This window comes from Phyllopteryx taeniolatus, chromosome 14 (genome assembly GCF_024500385.1).
Source record: "Phyllopteryx taeniolatus isolate TA_2022b chromosome 14, UOR_Ptae_1.2, whole genome shotgun sequence".
NCBI classification, from domain to species: domain Eukaryota; kingdom Metazoa; phylum Chordata; class Actinopteri; order Syngnathiformes; family Syngnathidae; genus Phyllopteryx; species Phyllopteryx taeniolatus.
The window spans coordinates 8,610,932-8,638,732 of NC_084515.1; the positions used below are offsets into that span (position 1 = coordinate 8,610,932).

At 39.5% G+C, this 27,801-nt stretch overlaps 1 protein-coding gene across 4 annotated transcripts; it reads left to right on the top strand.

The window, feature by feature from the left end:
• Positions 1 to 850: 850 nt before the first annotated feature.
• On the top strand, positions 851 to 26,920 carry yeats2 (YEATS domain containing 2). 4 transcript variants are annotated; one of them, XM_061797831.1, is made up of 29 exons: positions 851 to 1,018; positions 1,409 to 1,522; positions 1,626 to 1,723; positions 4,320 to 4,412; positions 4,484 to 4,714; positions 6,296 to 6,414; positions 7,871 to 8,032; positions 10,204 to 10,315; positions 10,410 to 10,454; positions 10,515 to 10,683; positions 10,801 to 11,043; positions 11,274 to 11,441; positions 12,121 to 12,212; positions 12,622 to 12,810; positions 13,000 to 13,228; positions 13,305 to 13,463; positions 14,652 to 14,779; positions 15,230 to 15,379; positions 16,222 to 16,404; positions 17,782 to 18,142; positions 18,210 to 18,344; positions 20,187 to 20,337; positions 20,480 to 20,556; positions 20,631 to 20,731; positions 21,563 to 21,767; positions 22,517 to 22,752; positions 23,460 to 23,534; positions 23,690 to 23,763; positions 24,251 to 26,920. In XM_061797831.1, exons 2-29 carry the CDS (start codon positions 1,423 to 1,425, stop codon positions 24,435 to 24,437), a joined length of 4,272 nt encoding a protein of 1,423 aa, XP_061653815.1. In that variant the 5' UTR covers positions 851 to 1,018; positions 1,409 to 1,422; the 3' UTR covers positions 24,438 to 26,920. The 4 variants fall into 4 exon arrangements, with proteins under 4 accessions (XP_061653815.1, XP_061653817.1, XP_061653816.1 ...); XM_061797833.1 differs by having other exon boundaries at positions 24,329 to 26,920; XM_061797832.1 differs by having other exon boundaries at positions 20,652 to 20,731.
• Positions 26,921 to 27,801: the final 881 nt, after the last annotated feature.

Below are 27,801 nucleotides of genomic sequence, written 5' to 3' on the forward strand. Positions count from 1 at the left end.
TGCCAACCTCAGTTGTCACTATCAAACACATTTGGATCTGAAGACATTCAACACCATTTCTATAGCGCTTGTCCTCATTAAGGTTGTACGTAAGTACAAATCCATAGAGCTCAAACATTAAGATATAACAAATTTGCAGATCTAATATATGCCCCCTGTGGTAAGCATCTTCACAAAACACTGAATATTAAAGACAAAATACTGCACAATAAAAATAAATGCATTCCCTGAAAGTAGTATAATAAATGAAGTTATTACCTGGTTAAACAAACAAATTGAATAATTAAAAAAAAAAAACAACTGACAAAATACCTTACAAAAGTGTATATGGGTGTGGAAGAAATACAAATAGAAGGCACAATACACAATATTATATGACAATTTGATAATAAATGTACAAAACATACATTCTGCTTTTAAAAATAGTACAATAACTCAAAATAATTTTTTATTTAATGTATGTATTGTAATGTATTTTGGCCAACTGACTGTGATCTGTGAGATGCAATTTCACCAACTGGATTAATAAGGAATCAATCAATAAATAAACCTATAAATCAAATACTAAATAAAAATAAACACTTCCTAGTAAAATGTATGTACAAATACAAATAAAAGGCACCATACAAATTACTACATGACAAAATAATAATAAAAATACATACATTCTCCTTAAAAATCATATATATAAAAATTTAAAAAATAAAAAATAAATGTAAAAAAAAATAATTCCTCTTGTCAATTTGTTGTATACGTTTAAAAAGAATGTTCGTAAAAATAGTCAAATAATACAGTACAGTATAGTATCTGTGTTAAATTGCGACTCCTAGTGGCGTTTATGGAGAACTTCACTGCTAGCTACCCGCAATTTAGCTTTCTTGTCCTCACCGAGATTTAGCAATTTTCCCCAAACACGAGTGTGCAAGATGCAAAGTGTAATCGTTAAACGTCCCCGCAGCCACTGAATTACAACTAATGCACCGCAAAGGAACGTTCCTCCACACTACAAGGCTTCCTAGTAAGTTTATATCGTAGCTTACAACGCGTTTGTGTCCTAAAACGCTGCGCTAGCGTTTGCTAGCCTGCTAGCACGGCGCTGCTAACACGCTGTAGCCACGACGAGAAACTTTTTGCCCAACTCTGAGGCAATGACACACGAAAAGCGTGTTTCACGTTAACGTTTTACTTTGTACGCTTCACTGTGGCATTTTATTCAAATCCGAGCAAAACGTGTGTAACCGTGACAGTTGTCAATCAGTGCCGCCACACTATTATTAGCAGCGTGCTTGTTAGCAACAAGCAATCGCTTAGTGCACCTCGTTCAATGCTAAATATCGACACTACTGTACTGTGAAGCGCCGGTATGATTTGTTTTAAATGAACACCTTGTGTTTTTTTGCGTCCTCAGGATAATAAAAAAAAATGTCGGGAATTAAACGGAAAATAGAAGATGGTGATCCCGACTATGAAGACATTGCACTCGTCCAAAATAGTAAACGAAACAAAGCTGCGGAGTTAAGTGGTAAGTCCAATAAAGCAATACATTGTACACCTGCCTTGTGTCATCTTAAGTAACATGGCTCTCGTTGCATTTAGTATAAAATTATTCTCTCTCCCTTGGAAAGCTCGAGATGCAACAGTTCAGAAGATAGAAGCCATCATCACTGAGCAGTTTTCTTTGGAGATGAAGAACAAAGAGCATGAAATAGATATTATTAGTCAGGTAAACACTCAGTCTATATATTCTATCTTCTTTTCCTTTCTGTATAACCCTATCCAGGGATCAAACCAGCGAACTGTCTCTCCCTGTCATCTGCACCTTCTGCTCTAACTCCAGCTGTCTTCCTTCAGCACTTCCATGAATCCCCTCTTTGCTCGTCTTCTTTGCCTCCTACCTGGAGGCTCCATTTCAGACATCCTTCTACCTAGAGCTGTGCGATATAACGATATGCATCGTAGATATAAGTATATATATATCATACGAAATAATCTATCGTTTATTGTATATCGTAAGATTTACTTTGCCGCGACTGAGGGAATGGTGTAATTTATTTTCCTCCGCTTAGTAATACTTTTACTGGATAAATGGTAGTCATACTTGAGTGTTACTTGAAGCACTGTGTTGTATTTATTGTAATTCTTTGCACTTTACTCCATTGCTTGAAAAGTGGTCTTACTACCAGATATTTGAATGGTATGTAATATTTATTTGGCCACAGGATGTTTTATTTTTTTATTATTTTATTCATTTAATTTGTAGAAAAGACTCATTTCATTTCATGTCATTTTAAGGAAAAATATATCAGGATATGTATCGTTATCGGGCTATAAAATTCTACTGATAAATCATTTCAGTCGTTTCAAACCTTTATTTAAATCTAGGGATGCACCAGTACCACTTTTTTTCAGACGGACCATGAGTACAATAACTTACATTTGAGTCCTCGCCGATATCAAGTACCAATAATTAAAAATCCCATTACGGCTCACAGTTATGATGGAAATGTGATTTGTTTTAATTAAATATTGTTTAAAAATACAAACTTCTTGAATATGGAATAAATTTCCCGTGAATACCACACTTTTTAGAGTAACAACTTTCAACATCCAACTACATGTTTTTCTAACAGTCTTGCCACAGATCATTTATATGTGGCCTGTAACACAAGACATTTTAATTGTGTTACTACTGTAGTTCTACTATTGGCAAGATCAACCAGGTAGACTCCAGGGCCCGCGGGGCAGAGTAGGGCCAGGCGAGCGAATGTGGTGGTGGCGTACGTGCCACTCCGCTGCGACGACAGAGCTTGAGAACCTCGGTGCTTTCCAGACGCTCCATCGCTGCAGAGCATAATTTGCAGACAGTTGAAAGTATTTGTTATCCATGTTTACCTTAAAGTATGGCTGACAAGGCTCCTTACCAGGAAGGTATATGTCTGGCTGGTGAAGTGGTATCGGTTTCGTAGTATTGGAGGCGGACCATTTTTATGAGTATGGGTACAGGGATACAAGCCCTCATTTTCAATGATTTCGAGAAGACATACAGGTGCATCTCAATAAATTAGAATTAGAAAACCTAGGTTTAAAAAAAAAAAATAGATTTACTATACAGAGTAAACTATTCCATGATTTTATTTCTTATTTTGATTATTTTAACTTATAGCTAACAAAAACCCATATTTTACGATCTCCAAGAAATGAGAATGTTACATATAGAAACTGTCAAAAATATTTTAATATGGAAATGAGGTTGGAATTGCCCTTCTAAAAAGTATTTTCTTGTGTTGAATGAATCTGTGCAGTTTCAGAGTTTCATTTTTGGAAATTCAAAGCTGAAATACAACGAACTCTCCAACAGTATTCTAATTTATCGAGCTGCACCTGTATGACAGAAACAGAACACACAATATTAAAAACTTTTACATCCATCCATCCATCCATCCATCCATCCATTTTCTTCTGGTTATCTGAGGTCGGGTCACGGGGGAAGTAGCTTAGCAGGGAAGTTAAATAGTTCTTGATCATGTTATTGAAATAGTTATATATAATAGTTCAGTCTTATTCCGGGGAACATTGAGCAGTAAACAGTCACGGGGGAAGTAGCTTAGCAGGGAAGTTAAATAGTTCTTGATCATGTTATTGAAATAGTTATATATAATAGTTCAGTCTTATTCCGGGGAACATTGAGCAGTAAACAGTCACTTGAGTGGTTATTATGAGACTAGATTACTATGGTGCTGATGTATGATGGCATGTTGCCTTTCAAGACTTTATAAATGAAGACAATCCAGTGCATATCTCATCATAGAAATAAAGGGGCCCATACCACCTTATATAAAGTACAGTGATAGATAGAGTAGTTGTTGCCAGTAATGAATCTTAAGTCCATCCATTTTCTGAGCCGTTTCTCCTCACTAGGGTCGCGGGCATGCTGGAGCCTATCACAGCTATCATCGGGCAGGAGGTGGGGTACACCCTGAACTGGTTGCCAGCCAATCGCAGTGAATCTTAAGTGCTGAGTGAAAAAACAGAGTATAGTGGTTTTAGTGTCGAGTACCATAATCCAAAGGTCCTGTCTTCTGGTCATTACCACCATCTCCAAAACATGCAACATGGCTGGTCTCACTACAGTCCTATAAAGCTTTCCTTGGTGCTTGTCTGTCACAGGTCATTCCTTGACACTTTCCTCCCCCTGCTCTATCCTCAGTGTACTCTCAACAATCTGTGTTGTGTAATGTTTAAAATTCCTACTTAAATTTGTGAAGATAAAAAAGCAAAAAAAAAAAAAAAAAAAACCTAAACTTCTTGTTATTTCTTAGCGACTCAATGAAGCCCGAAGAATGATGGACAAGTTGAGAGCGTGCATAGTGGCCAATTTCTATGCCAACGCTGGCATGACAAAGCTCCAGGAGGTAATTTTCTCAGTTTTCATAATACTGCAGTCAACTGTTTTTTATTCCAACATTACTGTGTATGCTTGCAGAGCTCTAAGAGTGACCCCGCAGTGCTCAACCATCCAGCCATCCGCAGATTCTTGGAGTCTCCGTCTCGTTCCTCCTCCCCTCTCAACCAGGGCTCAGAGACTCCTTCACTGGCCCAGTCTGAGTCAGAGTCCCTTTCGCAGCATGGAGATGCTACTGACAAGGATGCAGAGGGAGTGTGGAGAGAGGACAGCGGTCGGTCTGAACGGAGACCTGGTCGCAACACTGGGAAGGTGAGTCCACTTATTTGCATGACTTTTGTGTATTTCTATTGTTACCTGATGGGACGTGCCGAAAGTTGTAAAAACTTAAGCAGTGATTCCCAACCAGTGCACACAGTGTATCAAAGAGATCATTAAGTATGCCGCGGTAAATAATTCAATTACACTTACTGTAATTTCTAGTGTATAATGCGCATTTTCTTCCCCAAAAAACTGTGAAAAGTCAATAGTGCGCATTATACATAGATATAGGGGGAAATGGAAAAAACCTTCACATTTTATAAATGTATGCCGCCATCTAGAGGTTATGAAAAAGCTATACATTTTCATTCCAATATGCCACCCCCACCTAGAGGTTATGAGAAAGGTGTACACTTTCATTCTAATATGCCACCGCCACCTAGATGTTAAGGTGTAGCCTACACTTTTATTCCAATATGACAGGGGTACGTAGACTGCATATATGTACACTTCTGGTCATAAGTTTACATACCCTGGCAGAGTTTGTGAAATATAGTTTTTTTTAAATACGACTGAGGACTGAACAACAGCCATCATTAATTTCTTTATAGTTATGTTTTGTTTAATAAATCACATTAAAATGTTCTGAAATGCTTGACAGTTTACTTGGAATCCAATTAAAATAAAATTAAACATGTTTCGCCTGGCCCTTCATGTTTTCTTTCAAGAATTTTACCCATCTTACAAATTCTGCCTGGGTAATCAAACATATGAGCACAACTGTGTGTTTTCTCATTTACTAAATAAAAGTAGGGCTGTGAATTTCAAAATAAGAGCAAGTAAAAAAAAAAAAAAGTGTGTATTACGTGTTCAAATAAAGTGCGTAGCTTCAGAATAATTTAAAAAAAAAAAAAAATACAGTTAATACTGAAGCAAACGTATGTAAAAAAAAAAACAAATCATTATACATAGGTAGAAGGGTTTTACAGAATTTTGAGGTCAACTTTGGGGTTGCGTATTATACACAAGAAATTACAGTAATTGGTCTGAAAATTGTTTACTACAAATAATCTACAGTGGTGCCTTGAGATATGAGTATTTTTAGGTACAAACTGTCATCCGCCCTATTTGTTTATTTATTTATGGGCCTTGACCTGCAAGGGTAAACTTGAGATACAAGTACTTTTTGTCAGCAGTGAACTCACTCACTACACAATAAGCAGCAGTTTGGCAGATAGTGAACAATTCTTCAAAAAAGAGTCTTTAATCTGTTTATTGCGACTCTCTGAGGTTTACTATCAAACTAAACATAAAACAAAGAGAATTCCGTTTAGCTAACAAACACAAATATTTTTAGGAGACTGGAACGGATTGTCTTTTCAATTCATTGCAACAGGTAAACATGATTTTGAGCCTAGGGGTGTATTTAGTTACGAGCGTAGTCACAGTACCAAATAAACTTGTATCTCAAGGCACCACTGTTTTCCTCTTTGCAGGTTCAACTGTGGTATTACGTCAGCCGCTAAGCTATAATAACCAGGAATCTAACATTATCTGCCATTGTTGTTCGTAGGTGACTTCTCCACTAAATTTATCTTCTACATTTAACCTGTGTTGTACTATTGCTTGTAGGATACATTTGGTGTGCCAACGCTGCTTGGAAATGAGCAGAAGTTGACCTACAACACCACTGGAGATGAGGCATCCAGACTCTATGCAAAGAAGACGATCGTCGTGGGAAATGTTTCCAAGTACATGATTTACTGGATTAAACGAAACCTTGAGTTGCTCAATTATTCGATTAGCTCACAACTTTATTTTGATGGTCAGGTCTCCAACAATACCATGTTTTATTCTAACGGCTCCTCACATGCATCCTCAGCATTAGGGTTGGGCATCGTTTGAATTTGAGCGATTCCGGTTACGTTTCCGGTTCCTTATTTTGATTCCAATTCCAAACAATTCTCATTTCCGATTCTTTTAGGGGCTGGGCCAAAAAAGTTTGCATGGTTTAAATAAAGGGTGTCGAAATTAGGAACATCCATTTTCTGAGCAGCCCGCAGCATAGACTAAAATTAAACTGACATTTTTAAATTTGAACAATTCCAGGAGAACCGGAACATTAGTCCCTCTTCCAATCGTTTCTCGATTCTCATGCCCAACCCTACTCAGCATGCTGGTCGCATGGTGGAGACGTCATCAACACACCCACTCTTTCTAAATTGTTTTTTTCAATCAGTGACACACTAGTCACATACGCTGTATTACACGATCACAGTCAAAACTGAGCAGCTGTGAGAGGAAGTGTATCGATAGATGGGAAGCTCGAGTCCAGGTATTTATGAAGAAAAATTCTGGTTCGAAATGATGAATTTATTTATTAAGGGAAATAAAATCCAAACCAATCTGGCCCTGTGTGAAAATTTTAAATCATGAGTTAACTGTGATTGACAACAGTTTTTGAAAAGCTGAGTTCAATTTCACTGGCCACACCCAGGCTTCATTACTGCCATATTTGTTGAATTAAAAAAAAAAATCACCTAAGACAGACAAAATGTAGTTTGGTACAAGATCTAAAAAAGAAACGTATCATGCCACGATCCAAAGAAACTCAAGAACAAAGAGAAACAGTTATTTTGTCTGGAAAAGGTTGCGAAGCCATTTCCAAGGCTCAACAGTCAGAGCCATTACCCACAAATGGAGAAAACATGGAACAGTGATGAACCTTCGCACGAATGGTCTACCAACCAAACTAACTCCAAGAGTGCAATGACGATGTGATAACAGACCCCCTGGATTTTGTTTCCCCTCATCTTTTAGAAAATGGATTTTATATTTACTCAGGTTGTCTTTAAACAATACAATCCCTTTGATGCCGTGAACACTCTTTTTGAGTCATGGTTTTTGCGATAAGATGTGACAAAAAAATGTCTGGAAAGGCCTCCTAGAACGGCTGAACTTTATTTGGGGTTAATCAGAGGCACTTTAAGTGGTGACCGGTGTGTGCTGACCACCATTTAACAGGAGTGTGAATGTGATTGGTTAATTCTGAAATTTTTTTACATTACACTTGTGCAACCAGATTGTCTCAGTTGGTAATTTTTACTTCCCCTCTCGAAAATATTTTTCATGGAGATGCACAGGTTATAGATCACAATAATGGTGGAAAGTCTTGAAATTATTTTTGTGGTCTCCCTGTCCCCTTAGATACATTCCTCCCGATAAGCGGGAGGAGAACGACCAGTCGACTCACAAGTGGATGGTGTACGTCAGGGGCTCCAGGAAGGAGCCCAGCATCGACCACTTTGTCAAGAAAGTCTGGTTCTTCTTGCACCCTAGCTACAAACCTAATGACCTGGTGGAAGTCAGGTTAGTCCCAATCAGTGTTTGCTTGCTGTTTTCAAGTGGTTGCCTCGGGCAGATCGGAGCGAAAAACCTGTTCCAATTGCAGTCGCGTCACACTCTCGTGTGTCTGTGGGCAGCACTGTGTTTAGTTCCAACCCTTAATTATTATTCTAGGTCATTAGTTTGCCCCACCTCTTTCCTGAAATCCCCAGCTAAAATTAAGGAAGTACGAATACAAGCTGCTTGTTAAGAAATGTGACAGTCTGGTGTTCATTTCTGAATGACCTGCTGTGAAAAAATAAATTCATCAGGAGAAACATGCCATTTTATTAAAAGGTCCTTGATGATCTAATTTCTCCAGTTTCAAACCTTCATTAATACAGATAACTGTTGTTTCTTCACCAGCCTTTTTTCCCTTTTCCACCACAAACAAGAAAGTACACACTCGCTGTGGTGGGAGAGTGATGTCTCACAATGACTCAGCTCATTATGACTGAAAGTGGGCACACCTACTCACATACACGCCATGCAGTCCCCTAGAAGGATCATGTTTAGGGCAGATCTAAACTCAAAAAAGGTTTGTCGATCAGCAAAGTGAGCATCTAAAAGATGGACTCAGTGTTTTCTTTTTTCTTTTTTTGTGATAATTGTTAATGCCACCACAAAAGGGTACCTGTGATGGAAGAGGGGAAAGTGTGATGAAAACAGTGGAGTCAGAAATTTAACTTTTTGTGACATTCGAAAGGGTTGACATCTGTTACATACGCAGATACAGTACCATGTTGCGCAATCATTTCATAGGCAGCCACAAATTTGAGTTCTCATGCTGTGTGCCAACGAAAGAACAATTTATTGTCAGCATCAGCAATTTGCCTGTGAATATTCCCATTCATTTAGGTCATTGTTTTCAGGGCATTGAATCAATTGCAACTGGACTGTTCTAGTTGTCATATAAAACCTTTCGCCTTGCTTCCAAGCATGCTTCATCAGTTAATACACGTAGGCTAGATAGGACAGCTCTATCCTGAATGTGTCGACTACTGTAGTTGGCAGGCAGAGGCCTCTTCTATGTACAGTATCTTTACGACTGCCATTTTGCATCCCAAAAGAATCATACCATTCACGGTTGGGGTGTGGCTCTAACTTAGAGGATAAATACTTGAGTTTCCACGTTAACACTTAGGCTCGCGTTATACTAGGTTTCTAAGACAACCAGAACAATCCATCTGCGATCAATTCATCGACCTGAGGATGTCAGCAATACCAATACAATCCCCCGACACCATAAATTTAATTCACTTTAAATTGAATTGGAACAACTTGGAAGTCATCCAGTGCGACGGAACAGACTTTGACTTTGGAGGTTCTACTGTCTTTCTTTTTTATTTTGTATTTTTTAAAATAAAAATGTCATGTTTCACTTTATTTTGAAGCCTTCCCTCTATCAGAGCTCCTGAACTGATGTGAGTCACGAGTGTACAAACATAAAATAACCTCTCCCATTCACGTGTACTGTGTCTATACCCTGGAGGATCAAGCAGTTGGTAACAATGGCTGAAAGTTCCAAATGGAGAGCAATGAGTCATGCAAAAGAAAGCTTCAATTATTTTAGAAGACAAAAGATTACTGTAAAGCATCGTCATATTATACGTGAGCTCCTTTTTGCATGACGAGCACTCTGCAGGCTTTGCTGTGTGTCCTCCTCATCTGTTTTCGATAAACTAACCCAAACTTTGGAGTGCTTACAGCTTGTTTGTTGTGTGTCTTTTTCACATGCTGTATTGTGATTGACAGCTTGAGGACTTTTGAGATTGCATTTTTAATGTACAATATCTGCAAAATACATATAATACTATAATATAATACATGTTTTGATCATATGGATAGAAGCAAAATCATGCATTCTAAAAATGAATTGTACATACTGCAGGTAGAAGGGTTTTCCAGAATTTTTAGGTCAACTTTGGGGATGCTTATTAAACATGGGTGCACATTATATACGAGAAAGTACGGTACTTCAATATACACACTACAGCATGAATTTGCACATGCAGTACTGTATACATCCAGGTGTATTCAAAACTCAACTTTCAAATTGTAAGAATCCAGGTCGGGAGCTTAGTATGTTTCTCAGTGCCATTATGCAATTTGTACATTAAAACGACACAGAGGGGATTTCTTTCATCTATTTTCAGCGAGCCTCCATTTCATTTAACCCGTCGCGGATGGGGTGAGTTTCCTGTAAGGATCCAGATCCATTTTAAAGACCCTCGCAACAAACGTATCGACATCATCCATCAGCTGAAGGTCAGATCATATCATACTTGAATTCACACAATAGCTTTGACCCTCTTAATTGGGATGATTACCATGGAACAAATGTAGTTTTATCTTCCTGCAGCTTGACCGAACTTACACTGGGCTGCAAACACTGGGTGCAGAGACGGTAAGTTAAGCTTTTTTTGTTTGTTTGTTTAGTTTTCTTTACCGGCTATTTTTCCTCTAGGTGGTGGACGTGGAGCTTCAAAGGAATTCTCTTGGCGAGGAATACATCTTGCAGTCATCTTCTTCCAAGGTGACCCACAGAGCGAACAGCCCAATGACGGCCACCTCGACCTCGCAGCCTTGCGGTCACTCCAGTTTGCCCATCTCGTATGATTTCACTTTCGACAAAGGTAAACCTAAATTAACATTTATTCACTTTAATAAGTAATAATGTTCACATTTTCCCAAAGGCTTCTTATTGCCTTTACAAATATAAATATGATATTCTTTGTTTTAACTTTGTCCAGCTTTGATCAAAGCGGACACAGGTCGGTCAGCAGGAGGTCACGGCTCAGGCCTCACTGCGGGCGAACGCACACCGACACGACCCAAAGCCAGTGATAGGATCACTCTGGGTTCCCATGGAAACTCAGCCTTCCAGCCCATTACAGCAAGCTGCAAGATTGTTCCCCAAGGACAGCCGCCTAGCCCCGCTGAGTCTCCTGGGAAGTCGTTCCAACCAATAACAATGAGCTGCAAAATTGTCTCAGGTATCAGTCGTCACCTGGTGGTCATTTCCAAGTGTTTCTTCAAGATTTCTTCCTACAAGTGTCTTGACACAAATAAAAAAAAAAAATTCATACACGTTATAGCTACTCAATATTGTAGCCACAAATTTTATTTTGCCCCACGTCATGTCTATGGCTCTGTGATTAATAACACCTTTACTGAAAATGCTACATCCAAACAGCTAGGATCTTGTGCTCTCTTCTGCACACAGGTTCTCCCATCTCTACACCAAGCCACTCACCGCTGCCTCGCACACCAACCTCCACCACCCCTGTCCACAGCAAACACAGTTCATCCTCGGTGCTCAACAACCCTTACGTCATCGTGGACAAGCCGGGCCAAGTGACTGGTGTGGCGACCTCATCGGCCGCCTCCGCAGGTACACACTTAACTTCCCACTCACTGTGAAAAGCGGCGCTTCAAATTGGAAGTGAACCTGCAGAAGCGGTGTCTTAGTCGCCCACGTACAAAGTTAAAAATGGCTGTGTAATAATATACTTTAAAGCAGAACATATAATAGCCACCAACAACCAGTTTCCCTTTCTTCTTTTCATCCCTGTACTTCCTTTTTTTGTCCTTTTTTACCAACACAAATTGAGATCCGTGCACTCCCACCCTTCTCTTTTTTTCTGCCTTATTCGAACCATTGACATTTGAAAAGTGTGATGAGGCAGCAGGAAGGATGCTGGATGAGAGGTTGCCATGGTGACTAAGCTTATGTGCTCATTGTCATATTAAGACGTTGGAGAAAATTGGAAACATACCCAGCAGTCATCACCTACTGACAAGATGTGTAGTTTTTAGCAGATACTGTATATTGCCACCAGCACATCAACGTAGGTTTCACAGAACTTGAAAGATAGCTGTGTTTTTGCCCTTAATCCTATTAGGCTGGTGTGGGTGTTGCAAAGCAGTCGATGAGGATTAATAACCCAAACTCAAAGGTTCTGTGCCAAGAAAATACACTCTTGCTTAAAAGTCTTTGGAATGGATGTCAGGAACTGCAGCCTCTGTCATCTTTCCCATGACTTCTTGTTTGTGTGCACATTTCTCCACAGGAAGCCCCTCGGCAAAGCAGTCTACTGCTCAGGGAACCCGCTCTCCAGCCCCTAAAGTCCACACAGGAACATTCCTCTCATCTGGAATGAAAGTGAGTCGAATATTGATTGTTTTAAGAATGATATGACTTTAAATTCTCCCATTCAATTGTAAAACAGTCTTGCCGTAACTGTATCTTTGACAAAGAAATATGGTATTAATAGCTTGGTGATATATCCTCAGCATATGTGAGTGCCTTGGCAAGATTTTTATATAGAGCATCACGCTGAAGATGAGGTGGGGATTTTAATTTTAATTTTTTTTTTTTAGAGATAATTAAGCAATTTAAGCTAGTTTAAGCCTTTTATGTTTATATTTTCACAAGGCTTAGATTTGTTATATCTTAATATAGAATACAATAGGCAGGATCTTATTTTAGCAGGTATTTAATAAGAGGTTTAAAAATTGCAACGTCTATAATGGCTGCACTTAGATATTTCATTGATGTGTTTTGTTTACAGGTTATCATCAAGCAGGAGCCAGGTGAAGTTTCAACACAGCAGCAGCAGCAGATGTCTTCCACGGTAACCACCCAACAGCAATCAGCTGGTACAGCGTCACATCAGTTTGTCTCAGTCAAAGGAGGACACATGATCTCCATGTCAGCCCAGAAGCAGGGTGGAGGGGGCTCAGGAACCACAACAAACAAGGTGAGTCTGTTATATACAATAGAGGTAATTTGTCAATATACATTACTCACAAAAAGGTAGGGATATTGGGATTTTGGGTGAAATGTCAGGATGAACCTAAAATGCTCTATAACCTTGCATCATAATTTTGTGAGAAGTGTAACTACTCTGTGTTGTTAGAAGCTCATGTGGAACTCTTCCTCTTACTAGATGTTAGGTATTCCCGTGAGTTCAACGCTCCAGTCTGCTGTGAAACAGGTGGCCATCAGCAGCGGGCAGATCCTGGTCGCCAAAGGCAACGCCTCTGTCTCTAAGGTGGTGGGTGGAAAGCAGGTTTTGGCTCAGGGGGTAGCAAAAGCCATTGTCAGCGGAGCCAGCGGCATCTCGGGTCAGCAGGCGACAGCCAAGGCAGGTGGGGGTTCGAGTGGCAAAACTGGAGGTCAGTTCACTCGGTTGCAAAATTCACTCTTCAATTTTTCAGCTTGTGTGTGAATCATTGTTCTGTTTACATGTAGTGATGGCTACTCTTCAACTGCCTGCCAACAACCTGGCTAATCTGGCCAATTTGCCTCCGGGCACCAAGCTCTACCTGACCACCAACAGCAAGAATCCCTCAGGGAAGGGCAAGCTGCTTCTCATCCCACAGGGAGCCATCCTCAGAGCCTCTGGTGCAGGTGAGACATGTTTTGTCCTATTTTTACTTCTCTGAAATACAGACATTTACAACAGTAGGAGGGACATCGCCCTCAGTTGATTCTTTTTATTTCTGCGACGGCCAGGGAACACACTGACATTGTAATCCCTCTCTCTCTGATAATTTCTTTCTCAGCAAATCAAAAACTGAATCTGCTCCTGAAATGTTGTGCAAATAGTGCAAGTCCTCACTTTTACTCACTGGACACTTGATTAGATACACCTGTAATAAGGTTCAATACAAGAGCTTGATCAAAGATTTAACCTTTACGATGTTTCAATCAACATTTTTTTTCCAGTTGGATCATATTAGGTTCCTAATGTTCCCAATAATTTTAAACATGCTGAATAACGCTGATCCTTTCTATGTGGTTTCATCTTGTACATTGTAAAAGCTATATATATATATATATATATATATTTTTTTTTTGTGAACCTTTCAGGTGCAATTACAATTTTATTTATATAACGCCAGTTCACAAGGTCAATAACCACAGTTCTCATACATTATAAGGAAACCAACTTAACCCCCACATGAGCAAGCACTTGGCGACAGAGGCATTGGAAAACTCCCTCTAAGGAAGAATCCTTGAACAGAACCCAGGCTCTGTGGGGTGATGTCGGATGGAGATAGAAGATGGAGGAGAATAGAGTGACAGAGGGTAGATAGAGGGGTTGAGAAGCTGGGGAAGGGATGAGAGAACAATACTCACAACAACAGCCATATGAACAACAATAATAGTCCCATGATGACAGCAACGACGACCTCGTAAATCTGCTGAGTCAGTATCCAGGGGTTGCTTACGGGCCAGAAGCCTTTTGCCCTGACATTTCCTTCATCCCTCTCCTTGTATTAAATAAGTTACTGTTTGATAAATGATGGGCAATTATCCTGAAGGAACCAACTTCAGAAATGACTACCACCTCTGCAGGGCTTTTTGGTGGCAGTTACAAATTCAGATAGCTGTTCTTGTCCTCGGGACTTTGAGTCAATCGTTGTCATATGTCCCCCACCCCCCGCCTGGGTCAAGCTACAGGCTTTACTCTGCACATTCACTGTCAAGTTCTATTGAAATTGATTTGAAATGACTCAAATTATTGTTTTTGATGAAGTATAAGGGGACAATTCTTGATGAGCTCTATGCCTGGTGTGCTTTTGTCTAATTTAGGTCAGCAGTCTCAGAGCAGCTCATCAGCAGGCGCAGGGGGCACTCAAACTTCCTCCTCCTCCTCCTCATCCAGTAGTTTGCCTTCCAACCTCTCCTACACATCCTACATCCTTAAACAGACCCCACAGGTGGGTGGAATTGTTACTCAAACTTAGACATGTTGCATACTGTGCTTGGTTCTCACTGGAGGCAACAACCAACAGTCCTCCTAACCTGTCTCTATTTCATCAAAACTTGATGGGAAACTTTAATACTATGAACATCAGCTGTCTTTTACTTGTTGTAGAAAAGGGTCTGGTTTTTATCCAATGGAAGGACATGCAACCTTCATTTCTATCCTCTCAGATATTTTATTTGTCCATGGATGGAGACTTTATAAGTCCTTGAAGCAACACTGATCCAGTAGCCACTTTTAGAACACTAACCTTTGCATTGAGCCATCAAATCCACAGTTCAGAGCTCAGAACTGCTCTTCTTTTCATAGTCAGTGGGCTTAAGACAAATAAATGTATTACTTATTCTTGATTATAAAATGATTCTATGGCTTTGGTGGCTCTGCTTTCCATGTCTATTTTTAGGGCACGTTTCTTGTGGGCCAGCCATCACAGGGTTCAGGGAAGCAGGGGCATTCAGGTGTGGCAGCACATGCACATACGTCATCTCCAGCGACTGCTCCTCAGCAGGGCATCCGGGTCACAGCGGGACAGAAGGCTGCCATTTTGGCTCAGGTAGGAAACTCTTGTGTACTGTGGTGATTGTGGTCAAAACCTCTGTTTCCTTCACCCTGCTATCTTATTAAACTGATTGCGTTAAATACGCAGACAGTGTTCCCCCATTTATCGTGGGGCGTACGTTTCAGATCTACCCGCACTAGGAGAAAAGCTGCGATTTTTATTTTATTTTTTTCCTTCTGTGAAAATTTTTAAAAGTATTAAAACACACTTTTTAAAGTACTATTTCACTTTTTTGCGCGCAGTCTCTTAAATAAGAGGAAAAGCGTGCTTGCGTTGAGATGTTTTTGTCACTCCCAGTTGGTTACTGTAAAACTGACACATGACAAAAAGGAAGAATTAAGCATTGTAGATCAAGACACTAATACATTCAATCAAACTATATAATTTTTTTAAGGAAAATCTGCTATCTGTAATACTAACATATAATACGAAAAGCACTACACATGGACTAACAGAATTTAGCATAGACATTATGGTACAGTAATTACCTTCAAGCAACTGCTACTTCACCACACACAAACAGAGTGTACATCACTCACAGGCATATTTTGTCTTGCTCTGTGGGAACAACAACTATCTGTAACTCAGTTGGAGACCTTCTCTGCCTCTTCTTATTGTTCTTGATTACACAGTATCTCAATAAATACACTTCAGTGCTGCCTGGCATGTTGTGGTACAACATGGTACTTCACTGAAGGGAACTCTACATTCAGACTTGTTTACACTTTAAAAACTGACAAAGAACAATTACACACACACAAAAAATCTGCGATATAGCAGGGTAACACTTTCCTGTGGGAAAACATACTAAATGCCTGTCTTAATACAAATGTCAGATGGTTGGCGGCTCCCATGGGGCTCAAGTGAAGTTGTCAGATGGCTATGTGAAGACGGTGACAGCAGCAGGCCACGTTTCCAAGCCGGGGATGACCACATTGAGAATGACAGGCGGCGTCATCACTGCCGCAAGCTCCACCCCCAGCTCAGTCAGCGCTTTGGCAGCTGCCAACCAGCAGCAGGTTAGTTTCTCAAATCGTTTCCTTTATTTCGCCTGCATCAACAAGCGGCTTGCACAGTCAAAGTACAGATGTATAGAGCGACATGCTTATATTTAAAAAAAAAAAAAAAAAAAAAGTAATTGTAAAATATTGCTAGTCCAAAAATGGTTGACGTGTGAAAAGCTGTGTTGTGGTGATTCAATAAGATGCAATAGGCAGACTTCATTAACCTAAAATCTAAAGTCATCACAAGTCCCAGTGGCTTCTGCACAAAAGAAACACACTTTCTGAGACACAAAAAGATCACTCAGCAGCTTTTTCCTTTTGGAATAGTTATTTGAATTGTGTGGACTCTCTGTGAGAGGAATGAGAAAATTCTTTGTCTTTGTGGATTCCATAAAACCAATGATCTGCAAAGCTCCGTCACAGAGATGCACGGCACCAGGAAGCACAAGGAAAACGTGAATAAAAACAACTAACATGAACAGACTGAGGAGCAAACATTAATAGATTGCTTTCATCGCACTCCTACTGTCTCTCTTGAACTTCAGGGTGAAATTGTAAATATGGCCAACATGTCCGTGGACTATAAGCTTTACATTAGCCTCATACAATGAGAGCTGTAAACTACAGTAAGATGTTAGTCTTTTAAGCAATGCAGCGACATTGTAGTACTATCCATTTCAGGAATATTTTCCAAATTTTTTTGTATTGCTGTCTTTATGCAAATACAGTAAATAAAGGGGGTAGGGAATGAGTCCTGCCATGAATAGTAAAGGTCACAATTGACACCCCTCCAAATTTTTTACCTATTTTAATAGTTTAAACTGTAAATATACCATATTCATGATCCCAAAACACTTACCTGTTTCAAACTCATCTTACATTATTACCCTTAAAAATGAATGACTTGCAGATGCAGCCACTCAGCAGGGCAAGAGACTCTCCTTAACGTCTGCTAACAACCCCAGCCAAACTTAGCTCTTCCCCGACATACAAGATCTCTGTTGAGATGTATCACTTCAACATATTTCTTTGACACCAGTCCCTACTTTCTTACTCATCAGGGCTTTGGCACCATCTTGTGGCATCCTAGGACACACAACTGAAATTTTTGAGTTTTTTGGTGAATAGCTAAGGATAAGTTCCACACAAAAAACGCAAATAGGTAAATTCGTGAATAGCGAATAGTCGATGGTTCACTGTAATGCATTCATCTTAATAACAAAATACAAGTACATGTAGGAGGTTCAGTGTGTTGCTCTAAATTTGGATTGTTTGACCTGTATTCCCATACAGTGAAGAGTGTATAGGCAGCTATTTAGGTTGAATATGTATCTATTTGTTATTGTTTGGTTTTATATGCTAATTAACTGCCACATACTGTGTTCCGTGCAGGCTTCTGATGGTGGGAAGTCTGCCTCCCAGCACCACTCCCTCCTGATGGCAGCCAATCAAGCAGCAGTGATCAGTGCGGCTAAGAGCGCCAGCGCCGCAGGAGGTGGCGGCTTGTCGAAGACCGCCGTGGCCACCTTGGTCAAAGGTGCCGCAAACTCTGCTGCAATGACCAAAAGTGCTGCTGGTTCAGCCGGGGCTCCGGTAACCGTTGCCAAGGGTATAGCCAGCATGCCTGTTGTCAGCATGGCCAAGGGTGCGGGTGCTATGGTGTCCAAAAACGCTAGTACGTCATTGGTCACGGCAGCATCGCTGGTCAGTGGGATGGCGGCGGGAGGAGGAAAGACTGCTTCAACTCTTTCAGGTAGGCTGAAATGATCTCACTAAATATGCTCATGCTGAATTCATATAACATATTTCCAAAAAAACAGGCATGCTGAAAATCCACTCTGGCGGTGCCAACTCACAGCAGACAGTCTTGACTATCCCTGCTAACCAGTTAAAGCAGTTGGGGGTGACCAGTGGGTCAGCAGCGATGCAGACCATACTTATGCCTGTTGGTAAAGGTAAAATGGCTTCCAAAAGTGGCATTTGTTTCTCAAATGACGACTTCAATGATTTTAGACCTCTTGGGGCTTCTTGGGGCCTGATTTACTAAAGGTTTGTGTGTACAAAAATGGGTGCAGATTTGATTATATATATATATATATATATATATATATATATATATATATATAGATATAGATATACATATATATGTGTGTGTGTGTATGTATATATATATATATATATATATATATATATATATATATATATATATATAGGTATAGATATATATATATATACACACACACACTCTCTACAATAATAGTTAAATATACCAGTATTTGTAAATTCATATGTATACGTGGCTGGAAAAGTAAAGCGTGGAGAGTTCTTCATGTAAATACACAAATACAGTCAAGAGCCTCTCAAATATCCACACTTCCTCCTTTTATTTCTCTCCCGTCTCCCGTATTCTCATGTTATAGCTGTAGCGGCCAAGGTAATCCACTTCTTCCTTGACAGTCGTGACATTTTGTTTATAATTCAATAAAAAATAATACAGTAGTAGTAGGCCTTACACGATCGGGATTTTTGGGGCCAAGCACCGATCAGCAAAAAAAAAAAAAACGATCACTGATCCCATCACAAGATGGAGCAATGTGTCAATTTACATGACTTGTTCATTTTGTTTATATACTTGTATACTGTATCCATCCATCCATTTTCTGTACAGCTTATCCGCATAAGGGTTGCGGGTGTGCTGGAGCCCGTCCCAGCTCAAATTATTCTGAAGCATTTTAGACAAAAGTTAAAACACCAATGACCTGTGGGGGGCATTCAAGGATTGGCCACTGACATAAGTTTAGGTCAAATCAACATTACATGACAGAAATAATAGGTGCTAACTTACTGTAATTAAATTACTTTATTGCAATTAAATTACCGTATTTTCACGACCATAGGGCGCACCGTATTAAAAGACGCAGTCTCAGTTATGGGGTCTATTTCTGTATTTAACAAATACATAAGGCGCACCGTATTATTGGGCGCAGGCATGGTAAAACATACGGTATCTTAAAACATACGGTAGCATGCATGCATGCTAAAACAATGTTTTTAAAAAGGCAGCGGGAGCAAAACTGAGTTCGGTTGTACTTTATTGAAGTATTTAACAATGTACTCGTTATTTTTTGATCAATCACACCCCGGAAATGCTCCCAGTCAGTCAAGTGGTTAAAAAAAATAAAAATAAAATAAAATAAAAAAAACACCCCGGCGCTATATACCTACTGGGGGCGTGGCTTTAGCGTCCTACTTCACACACCCTTCCCATGTCCTCAGCCACGTCCGCTTTTCCTCTGTGTAAGCAGCGTGTCGGGAGGAAATACTAAAAAAAATAATAATAATACAACACCCCAGCGCTATATACCTACTGGGGGCATGGCTTTAGCGCCCTACTTCATGCACCCTTTCTTGGTTTCTTGTAGCCATAGCCATTTGCTATGTTTTAGTTTCTCTTATGATAAGCTTCCATAACTACTTAATGTGATTGGTTTTCTGAAGGATGCGCCACAGTTTTCGAGAAGGTGTAGGAGTTTCATTTTCTCCCTCCTCCGTTTACCTAAAGGGTGTTTGTTCCATTGGTTGTGTGCACAGTGGTGTCTAGAGGCTCCTGTTTTCAGTCCTTACTCAACACCACACATCATAACATTAATACAAATTTCAACGACAATAAAAAAAAACAACTGTGTGGGTATACCGCCAGCTATTAATATTTATATAAATGGCCTACTAGGTCCTGTATTAGCGACGGATCCAAATGCGTGTTGAATGAATGACCCTTGTTTTTCCCTTTACTCCAGTGAAGACGGAGCCATGTGCTGGCACAGCTGTCACAGCCGGTCCATCACCCCCGGCAACGGCCCCCGTCTCCACATCTGTCCACATTCCGTCTCCAAATACCACGGTCAAGCAGGAGCAAGGCACCGATCATTCTACGCATGACCTCATCAAGTATGGATGGCTTCTTCTGTTACACTCACAGAGAGGAAAAAAATGTTTTGTCTGCAGAAAGTTCTTGAGCAGTCTATTTTACATCAGAATGGAAAATGATTTTCTTTGCTAATGAGTGAATAATGAATTGCTCTTTCCTCAGCACGGAACACATAGAGACCATGATGCAGCTGATGACAGCTGTGGTGAAGAAGTTCCCTCTCATTGTGCCAGATAAGTGTTAGTGAGCGTTCCATTAGACCCGATACTAAAAATACAAACTGGAATGGCAGTCATTTCAGTTTACATTTAAGTCTTTGTTTCTACCCATTTAGCTGAAGACTCGCATCCATTCTGTGCCTCTTCAACAGAACAGTATTATTCCTGGAATATTGGAAAACGCAGGGCATCAGAGGTAGGTTGCTTCTATTTGCCTGGTCATATTTTCATTATTTTGCAATCCCTCACTATGCACCTACAGCTTAATAAATATTTTCTTTCTAGTAAAGATGCAATTTAAAACAGGATATAGTTTATGGTGATAGCACCTCTGTCGAAATTCTAGTTCTAATTTTTCAAGGTAATGGCCCTCAACACTAGTTATAATTTGCATAGTACTGTATACTTGTATATTTGTCTTTGTGCGCCACACTGCACACCCCGAGTCAGCTAGCTTTCTGCTTGCCTCATGTCTTCACATCTACTCAGATATGTATCCCTGCCTGGTCTCTCATCTCTTCTTAATTGTTTCATCAATCCCATGCTGTAGCACCCTGTGCCTCTAAAAATGCCTTTCAGATGAGCCCAGAAGAGAATATTTTATTGGCATTTACTCTTACGGTACTCAGAGCACATCATTATAAGGTCAAGGCGAGGTTGACTTGATGAAATTCTTGACTTTTTTTTCGCCACAAAAATATTTAAACAAGTAGTTTGCTTGTTAGATACAGAAAGATTTATGTATGATCCCTTAGATAAAAGATTTCCATTTCTTTCTGCAATTACGAAATAATTTTTACTGGCATAATGTAATTTCTTCTGATGTGATAAAGGATCTAAATCAAATTTTCCATGACATTCTACTATATAGAGATGGACCCGTATACTCTACAACAGCTATACAGTACTGGAAAAGCTTTAAAATTCATTAATTTGTATAAAATGAATCTCGTTAACGGTGTCAATCAAAGGATTTAAAGTGCAGTTTGAAATAAGTAACGTGGTGTACATGTGTGTCTGTATGTAGCTTCAGCGAGCAGTGGTCGTTAAGCGGACCATCCAGAACGTGTTGGATCACTCGCCTCGCCTCCAAGCTCTAACGCCCCCAAAGACCAGAGAGGTGGTGCAGTGGTGTCGGCAGAGGGGCTACACCCCTCCTGACCCAGAACCCCTGCACAAGAATGATGACGAGTCCATCGAGGACATCCTCACGCAGATTGACAGCGAGCCAGGTTTGTGTTCATGGAATGTATTTGTTGCCTGTATTTTTATTTATTTATTTCGACACCGGATACCATGTACAAACTCCAATTCCAATGAAATTGGGACATTGTTTAACACATGAATAAAAAAAGAATAGAATGATTTTAAAATCCTTTTCAACATATATTAAATTCAATACACTACAAAGGTAAGATATTCATGTTCAAACTGATAAACTTTGTTGTTTTGCAAATATCCACTCCTTTTGAATTTAATGCCTGCAACACGTTCCAAAAAAGCTGGGACGGGGCATGTTTACCACTATGTTTCATCATCTTTCCTATAAACAAAACTCAATAAGCATTTGGGAACTGAGGACACTAATTGTTGAAGCAAAGTGGTGAACCTCATCCCGTCCTTGCTCCTTTTACACCCAATCATGACACTCACCTGTTTCCCATTAACCTGGTCACCTGTGGAAGGTTTCGAAACAGGTGTTTTTTGACCATTCCGCAACTTTCTCAGTCTTTGTTGCCCCTGTCCCAACCTTTTTGGAACGTGTGGCAGGCATCAAATTAAAAATGAGAGAATATTGGCAACAACAAAAAAAACAATAACGTTCATCAGTTTGAAGATTAAATATAATGTACTTTGGAACCTCTAAATTTGAAAATCCATTGTCGGTGTTTTTTAAAAATATTAAATAATGTAAATTGGCATCTCTGACCGTTGTCACGAGTGAGATGATGTGACGGATTTACGAGGAATCTATTTGCAGAGTGTCCCACCACGCTGACCAGCAGTGACGAGCTGGTGCTACGGCTGGAGCAGATGCAAGATCTGCTGAAGACCGAACCGGAGGAGGCCGACGACGAGATCGTGGACATTATCACCGTGATGCCACCGTGCCAGAAACTCAAGGTCAAGGAGGAGGAACAAGAGGCCGACACTGAGCCCAAGTTCTTCTTGGTGCCTTGCATGGCGGCCCAGTTTGTCAGTGAAACAGCCGAGCAGGTCAGGAGCATTTTGTACTGACCATTGTTTAATTTTTCTGTTTGCATTAAATGCAGAACAAAATCAACACTTTTACAGTTAGTTCGTTACAAGTTTATTTTAAGCCAAACAATATACCAGCCAACAAAAAATTACGAAATCACAACAACAGCGCTTATTTCATATTATTGTAAGCCATGAGCCATTATTTTATTTTAATTTTGTTTTTCATTTTTTAATATATGTATTTATTTTATTATTGCTTTGATATATTAGTGATTTGAGTTACAAGCTCGATCACGGAATGAATTAAACTCATAAGTCAAGGAACAACTGTAATTCAAGTAAAATATATCACACAAAAAAAGTTCAATAAAAATTGTACCTAAATGTTTAAAAGGTAAGTTCTTGAAGCTTAAATACAAATGTATTGAACTTAAAAGTTAAAAACAACTGAACTCTACTCAGGCAGTAATGCTTTTGCAGACCACTAGAGAGAGCCCAAGTGCTACTAGTGGTACATTTACCATACTTTGAGAATCACTGAGCCAAATAAACCATTCCATGATTTTGTTTTTACCACACAAACAAAATATTCTTGCGGTTTGTTGTTGTATGTTGGGAATGTCTTAAATTCTATTTCTTTACGAACTCTCCCTCTTACAAAATAAAAGATTATTTTTTTTGCTTTTTAGATGATTTAGTTAGACCAAATTTGTCTCTCTCAGATTGGGATCACCTTCCAGCCTGCGGAGGTGGAGAAGAACCTTTTTGCTCCGGTGATTGAAGATATGATATTGAAGGTCAGTCACATTTTACTGCAGAGACTCCATTTTCCATTACCGTACTTGGACTGAAGAGATGAATTATACAGTATGCCCTCACAGTACTGCACATTTCACCACGTGCTGTGAGAGATGTTCTTTCTTCTCATGACTAAAGTGTGTGTACACTGCAGGCAACAGAGCAGTTGGCCAGCGACATCCTGAGAGAAGCTCTGGCTGCCGCCTTTGCCAAATCCCCTCAGAACAGGTCAGTTGAAGTTGCCTTTTAACACGCAACATACTCCATCCTCCATTTACACTACGTGTGTTATTCTGAATCTGTTTTTGATGAGTTAGGTTTTTTTTAAAGGAGACTAAATATGCATTTTTTTAAACAGTTGTAAGGTGTCTTAATAATGTGCCTGCAATATGGTTTTGTCAAAATACCCTAAGAATCAAGAAATACAGGAGAGTCAAACTCAAAGAGTAGAATAAGACAAAATTGTACTGAGTAAGAGTACTGTTTACTTCAGAATGACTCAGACCCACCTCTGGTTACACCACATTTTTTGAAGCCTCCCAGAATTTAGCAAGTTTTGAGGGGGTGGCACTGTCTTGATAAAATCCCTGCCCCATCTACTACAGAACCAATGTCAAGTATGGCGTTCGTAACCATGACAATGATAGTTGTGCTCAATCAGGATTATGATGGTGGGTCCTTTGTAAAATTTCTCCCCTCTCCCTGGATCCTAAAGGTTTGAGAACTCCCGCAGAAACACGTCGCCCCTTATGGATACGGTTGTTGTTGTTTTTTTCTCCTCCCCCACGCACAGGGCTCCAAGAGAGATCACGCCCATGAACGTTCACCAAGCCATTTGTAGCATCCCAACCTGTGACTTCCTCACCAACTCGCACATGGGTTACCTAATTAAGGACAACTGAAGCTGGACAAAGCTGACATGTACCTAACCTTGATGACGAGCTGGAAGTCTCCCGGATCTACATTCCCACCAGAAAGGTCCTCTCGCTTAATGATCTCATTGACTTGATCACTTAAAGGGCTCACCACCTTGCTGCTCCTAGACGCCACAGCAAGTGGCTCTTTTGTTTTGATTTCCACAGATAGTTGCACTCTCGCTTACCTCATAAGTAGATATTTCTTTTTATTTATTTTTTATTTTTGAACGAAAATGTTTCCTGTCACACAGCCTGCTAGTTAATCATAAAAAGGAAGCCTGGGCCAAATCAACCATAGACTGACACTTCTTTATGTATTCCAATTTTTCTTATTCAACTCTGTAGTTCATGCCCCACTTAAGCAAATCTACTGTTGCCATGGTAACTAAGGATCTGCCATGATGAGCATCCTTTCATGTAGTACTGTAGTACTGTGTTACCCTGCGGGTGTAATAATGGTCATGCGTTTGTGCAGGTTTTATTCACGTGCCGCGTTCAAAACCTTTTAATTCACACTATGATCGCATAAATTGGTAAAGGTTCATAATGTTGACATAATTTTTATTACAGTATGTGTTCTAGTCACCAGTCTCAGTATTTATATCTGTCAAGTTGAACAACTCATGTTATCATGTACACTCTTTATGTGATCAATGTGAAGTACAACCCCAATTCCAATGAAGTTGGGTCGTGTTAAACATAAATAAAAACAATACAATGATTTGCAAATCATGTTCAACCTATATTTACTTGAGTACACTACAAAGACAAGATATTTCATGTTCAAACTGATCAACTATATTGTTTTTAGCAAATAATAATGAACTTAGAATTTTATGGCTGCAACACGTTCCAAAAAAGCTGGGACAGGGTCATGTTTACCACTGTGTTACATCACCTTTTCTTTTAACAACATTCAATAAACGTTTGGGAACTGAGGACACTAATTGTTGAAGCTTTGTAGGTGGAATTATTTCCCATTCTTGCTTGATGTACAGCTTCAGCTGTTCAACATTCCGGGGTCTCCGTTGTCGTATTTTACGCTTCATAATGCGCCACACATTTTCAACGGGAGACAGGTCTGGACTGCAGGCAGGCCAGTCTAGTACCCGCACTCTTTTACTACGAAGCCATGCTTTTGTAATGTGCAGAATGTGGTTTGGCATTGCATTGCTGAAATAAGCAAGGGCGTCCATGAAAAAGACGTTGGCTGGATGGCAGCGTATGTTTTTCCCAAAACCTGTATGTAGCCGTGGCCCAATTGTTAAGATCGTCACCCGCCACCGTGGGGCACCTAGGTTCAAGACCCCGACTGGACCATCCGCCAACATAACCCCGGACTCAATGGTCTGGTGTCCTTGAGCAAGACACTGATACCCTGAAATGCTCCCCGGATGCTTCAGCTGCCCCCTGCTCCAGTGTGTTCCACTAACATGTGTATGTGTTCACTGTGATGGGTAAAATGCAGAGAAATAAAATTTTGTGTGCATGCATGCATGTTCATGACAATAAAAGGTGATTCTTCTTCTTCTTACTGACATTGGTTTTCTGAAGTGTTCCTGAGCCCATGTGGTGACATCCTTTACACATTGATGTCGGTTTTTGATGCAGCACCGCCTGAGGCATCGAAGGTCACAGGCATTCAATGTTGGTTTACTGCCTTTCCACTTACATGCAGTGATTTCTCCAGATTCTCTGAACCTTTTGATGATGATATGGACCGTAGATGATGAAATCCCTAAATTCCTTGCAATTGTACGTTGAGGAACATTCTCCTTAAACTGTTCGACTATTTTCTCACGCACTTGTTCACAAAGAGGTGAACCTCGCCCCATCTTTGCTTTTTCAGGCAATTCAGGGAAGCTCCTGTTTAGCCTGTTCACCTGTGGGATGTTCCAAACAGGTGTTTAATGAGCATTCATAAATTTTCTCAGTCTTTTTTGCCACCTGTCCCATCTTTTTTGGAACGTGTTGCAGCCGTAAAATTCAAAGTTAATGATTATTTGCTAAAAACAATCAAGTTTGTCAGTTTGAACATTAAATATCTTGTATTTGTAGTGTATTCAATTAAATATAGGTTGAACATGATTTGTAAATCATTGTATTCTGTTTTTATTTATGTTTAACACAACGTCCCAACTTCATTGGAAGTGGGGTTGTAGAAGCTGTTTGCAAGTCTGTTTTGTATTTTTATCCAAGATCATAACATGACAAAAGCGTGTTTGTGCGCCCGTCTGTAAGTGTGGTTTTTGGATGTGTAATCACCCGATACTGTGTTGGTAATGGCTTTTAGTGTACAACTTTTGCATTTTGTTTGTGTGTAATACTGACCAAGTGTTGGTCTGAGTGGATGTTGAGGCTATTGAACCAAACGAGTGTAGACAATACCCCCAACGTTGTATTTTCATGTTTCAGTGAAAACCAAAAATATTATCAATATTCTTGTAATAAACAACAAAAAAGCTCCAGTAAGTCTCTTGCTGTCACATACTCCAAAAATGGCCAACGTTGCATCTGATTTTAATACCAAAACACACATCTAATCTCAGGAAATTTTAGTAATGTATAGTGATTTCATTTTAATAAAATGAATGCAGTTGTCAGTCATATAAAGAAAATCAGAATGTTATAGCCATGCTAAATGTATTATAAATATTATAAGGGCATCCCTCCAATGTTTCAGAGGCAAACAAGTCTCTGAAACTGAAAAATAAAAATAGGTCAAATAAAACTATTTGCACCACCATTGGTAACACTGTAGAATAGTGGTTCTCAAACTTTTCACACCAAGTACACCTCAAAGAATGCTTAGTTTAAACTGTACTTCTAAAGTTACATACAACTGAACTGTACTTAAAAAGTGAAAATGTACTCTACTGGATTAAATTTTTTTTTAATTCAAACAGGCCATGTGCATATGCCTGCCTCACAGTTCTGAGGTTCGGGTTTTGAATTGCCATACTTGCATAATATTACTGTAGTAAAATATTTTTTCTAGAACAAAACGTCTGTTTTCTTGAGAATATAGTCGTTTTTTAGAGAATAAAGGTGTCTTTTTCATAATAAAAGGTGTAATATAAGATTGTCTTTTTGAAATTCACTTGTTAAAATTGACTTTCTTCCATTTGTAAACTTTGACTTTAATATCATGCATGATATGACTATCTTGGAAAAATACACCTTTTTTTCTCGTAAGATTCTGATTTTTTTTTTTTTTTTTTTAATACAGACAAGGTACGCCTTCTTGTAAAAATGAAAAAAAAATGCTTAGAAAAACAACAGAATCTCCCAAACACAAGTGGGGAAAAGCTGCTATGGTCCAGTGAAACCAAGTTTGAACCTTTTGACC

Excerpts from the sequence above, each read along its gene's own strand:
- yeats2 (XM_061797831.1), top strand. The coding sequence starts at position 1,423 with ATGTCGGGAATTAAACGGAAAATAGAAGATGGTGATCCCGACTATGAA. Across the intron at positions 14,780-15,229 it reads TCCTTAAACAGACCCCACAG|GGCACGTTTCTTGTGGGCCA; the intron begins GTGGGTGGAATT and ends GTCTATTTTTAG. Across the intron at positions 20,732-21,562 it reads GAAAACGCAGGGCATCAGAG|CTTCAGCGAGCAGTGGTCGT; the intron begins GTAGGTTGCTTC and ends GTCTGTATGTAG.